This window comes from Corvus brachyrhynchos, unplaced genomic scaffold, assembly GCF_000691975.1.
Source record: "Corvus brachyrhynchos isolate BGI_N302 unplaced genomic scaffold, ASM69197v1 scaffold452, whole genome shotgun sequence".
NCBI classification, from domain to species: domain Eukaryota; kingdom Metazoa; phylum Chordata; class Aves; order Passeriformes; family Corvidae; genus Corvus; species Corvus brachyrhynchos.
Window position 1 is genome coordinate 1 of NW_008236764.1, and position 3,715 is coordinate 3,715.

Genomic DNA, 3,715 nt, shown 5'->3' on the forward strand with positions numbered 1-3,715 from the left:
CCTGCCACAGCGCCCGGTGCTGGGGGTTGAAGATGGAGCCCTCCGGGGAGCAGAGGTACATGAGGAACCCATCAGCACTCAGCACATGGCGAGCCCGGGCTGCAGGCACAGGGGGAGGCTCAGCAACAGCCAGGGGACATGGAAGAGGCAGAATGGGGGCAAACAGGGCTGCTAGTGGCTCCTGGAATCCCCAAACTGATGCCAGAGTCTGGGGCACAGAAAGACATGCCACGGGGAAAGGTGGGCAGTGGACCCCAAAGCTGGACCTTGCACACCATGGCTGGTCAACCTTCTACACAAAAAAGGCCCAGGAACGGACCAAATAAAGCAGAACTGCACCCAGATCACACCTTGGTGAGTCTTCTTCTTGTGCCCACTCACAGCAGGATGGGGCTGGGAATGCTCCTGCCATGGGGCTGTGAGTCTGTGACCCCTCCTTGCCCCCATGCAGAGTACAGATGATGTCTGAGCCAGCTCTCACCTGTCTCCGATGGTTCATACTTGTCAATGAGCTCCATGGCCAGCTCCTCTGTGCCCTCATCCTCCAGCTGCTCTTGCCGTAGGAAATCCACCAGCTCCAGCAGCGTCAGCTTCTTTCCATCCTCAGAGAATTCCTGGAAGAGGCTCAGCACCTCCTCACGCTGCGTGAGAGACTTGTAGAAGAGTACAAATTCCTCCCCTTCCAGTGTCCCCGACTCTGACTTGTCAGCATCCTGCAAAGGAGCTCCCTCAGCACCCAGATGGGGCAAAACGGGGTGTCTTGGCCACGGAAGGTGCTGTGAGGGAATTCTCCCGCCCCAAACAGAGTCCCCCATGCCAGTGGCAGAGGCAGGCATTGATCAATGTTGGAATGGATGAATGGGCAGATGGAGGGCTGGTTAGGTGGATGGATGGATGGATGGATGGATGGATGGATGGATGGATGGATGGGAGGGAGGGCGGGATAAAAAAACAGATGGCTGGTTAGCTTGGTAGACAGATAAGCAGCTGGATGGACAAATGAATGGGGGGAAGAGCTGCCTTGGCTGGTTAGTTTAACAAATAAATGAACAAATGTGTGTTTGTTTGGGTAAACAGGTAGTTGGCTGGCTGGCTGGGTTGATGGATGGATGGCTGGATGCATGGATGGGTGGATGGGTGGGTGAAAGAAAGTGATCAGGTCCTTTTGCAAGGAGGTGTTGTACAGCTTGTTCCAGCCCTTCCAGTCTCTCTCCAGCCCCTCCAGACTCTCAGGTGCTGTGGTTACCTGGAAGAGCCGCAGGGCATGATCCTCGTTCATGTCCACGTTCATCATCTTCAGGAGATGCTGCACCTCCTTGAAGTTCATGCGCCCATCTTTATTCTTGTCAGCCTTCTGGAACCAGTCACGAATCCATGTGCGAGAAACCAGGGAAAATGTTAAGGGAAAGGACCTTGGCTATGAGAAATGGGGCTGGGGAGTATCAGAGCGCATCTTTTCCTTTTCCTGTGCCCTACACTGATGCAGATGGTGAGATCCAGAATAGCTACACACATGCTGGGGCAAGGCAGAAGATGCAGGGCCTGGGGAATGATCAGCAATGGGTGTGGGGGGTAGAGTGATGCTCTCAGGAAGGATATTGGTCTATCTTCTCCCTTTGGTCCATGGTGGTGGCCACCTCAATGAGCTGACGCAGGCCCTGGACCCAGCACTGTGCCTCCTCTGCCGAGCCAGCAATGAGGTCCAGGTTGCCACGACGGCCGTAGAAGACAATGGTGAAGCAGCGCTCAGGGGGGAACTCCTCGGCCACGCTCTGCAGCACCTCCGACTGGTGCCCTTCCCGCACTGTCTCCACATCGCTGATGGAGACTGGGGCAGAGGAAGGGGAGGCCTGTCTGTAGGGGACAAGGACCACAGGGGAAGGGGCCCTCCCCACAGACATCTATCCTTCCAGTCATCCCTTCTTCCACTCCATCCATCCATCCATCCATCCATCCATCCATCCATCCACCCACTGAGCTAGTAATCTATCCATTAACCATTGAGCTATCAAGTCAGCCAGTCATCCATCTGCCCCTTTGTCTGCTTATTCCTGCACTGGAATTCCAGAGGTTCCGTTTGTATCAGCTGCAATTTCTACTCAGCCCTTTTGACCCATGGGTCCTGCTGGGGGCAGGATGTTTCATGGAGACATGTGGGTGAGAAGAGATCTCACATGCAGAGCCTTTCTTCAATGCCCCAGCACCCTTAGCAAGCATGGCCCAAGAATCTCCGTACCTTCACATCCCTGTTCACTCTGAAACCTACTGACGGCCTCTCGGGCAACACAGAGCAGCTGGTACTCACAGGCAGACTCAGTTTTGCCTGTCCTCTTGGACTGGTACCAGATGGTCATGCAGTCTTCCTGCAGCTTGAAGTAACGCTGCTTCTTCCAGCTCTTGGACTTGACTTTGCGCATCAGGGTCCCCTGCTGCATCTGCTCCAGCGTGTCTGTGAGCTGGATGCCTGGGGGCAGCATGGGCTGCATCACGGAGGGTGGGGGTATCCAGGCACTGCACCCTGGTACTTTTCTTTCTCTCACCTCCGGGATCCCACAAGGTCCCTCAACCCGTGAGGGAGGAGAGACGAACCAGAAACAAACTCCCTTCACCAGAAGAGTTGCACAAGGTAATTCCCCATCAACCCTTCCCATCCACCCTGGGCGCTTCCAAGCCCAAATCCCAATGGCCATGGTGGGGTAGGTATGCTTCTGAGTGCAGCAAGGTGAGCTCAACCCAGAAGCCAGATTTGCCTTGGCATAAATCCAGATGGCCCAATGCCCTGCCCTGCACCCATCCTCCGCTGGGGCACTCACGGGTGTTGCACAGCAGCGATGCCATAGCTCTGCCTTCTCCACGCTGGCAGCTGCTGGGGAGGGAAGAGAGAGGGTGGCTGGGGGAAGCAAGGTCAGACCGTCATGCTGTGCCCAGGTCCCGCTGAGTGGGCTCCAGCTGTACCCATGTGTGTGCGAGGTGTGTGTGCCCCTGCCCGCATCTGAGCGCACCTATGTCTGTCTCCTGCTGGGTCATTGCATTCCTTAAGTGTCGAGTTCACACTGCCATACTCATGAAATATTAATCTGTGTTACCGGGAAGCCGGAGCTCAAAAGGTGTTGGTGGAAAACAGAAAAACTTGCCAGCGCTGATGCCCCACAGCCCAGTGGGTACCAGAGCCCTGCTGCTCCCAGGTAAGAAGCAGCCCCTGAAACCAGGAAAAACTGCTCTGGTGGTGCCCAAGAATAGCCTCCACCACCTAGGAAACCACCCCAACCAGCAAATTTGAAAGTAAGGGAGAGGTGCAGCTGTGATAGCAAGGAAGGGGACACAGAGCAATGACCCTCAGCTCCCACAGCCTCTTCTTCCCAGGGAATACCAGCACCCCAGGCAGTGACTGCACCCGCAGCTGTACAGGGAGCACGCTGCAGTGAGTGGGACTATAAATACTACTGGACAATAAGACCTTGATTAGGCTGTTGAGACTTTAATTACTCTGACAAACCACTGGATGCGCTTGTCAGCCAGGTGCTGGAGCTGGGCCCTCAAGGAGCGGATGCCACAGCTGGTGGGCTGGGATTTGGGTGCAGGAGGGGACCCAGGGTCCCTGAGAGCAAAGGGCTCTGTGCCAGGGTGCAGGGGTAGCAGCCGTGCCCTAGGCCCCTGACTCAGCACAGGCACCGGTGAGGCAGGGCTGGGAATAGCTGGGGGTGGCAGGACGGCG

At 56.0% G+C, this 3,715-nt stretch overlaps 1 protein-coding gene across 1 annotated transcript; it reads right to left on the reverse strand.

The window, feature by feature from the left end:
* Positions 1 to 4: 4 nt before the first annotated feature.
* Positions 5 to 3,702, reverse strand: LOC103625422 (1-phosphatidylinositol 4,5-bisphosphate phosphodiesterase delta-4-like; the record flags this gene model as incomplete). Its single annotated transcript, XM_008644841.2, has 6 exons — positions 2,814 to 3,702; positions 2,306 to 2,464; positions 1,600 to 1,828; positions 1,247 to 1,376; positions 482 to 713; positions 5 to 99 (listed from the first exon to the last, which is right to left on the reverse strand). Coding segments are annotated over exons 1-6 (870 nt in total), but the record flags the coding sequence as incomplete, so codon positions are not given.
* Positions 3,703 to 3,715: the final 13 nt, after the last annotated feature.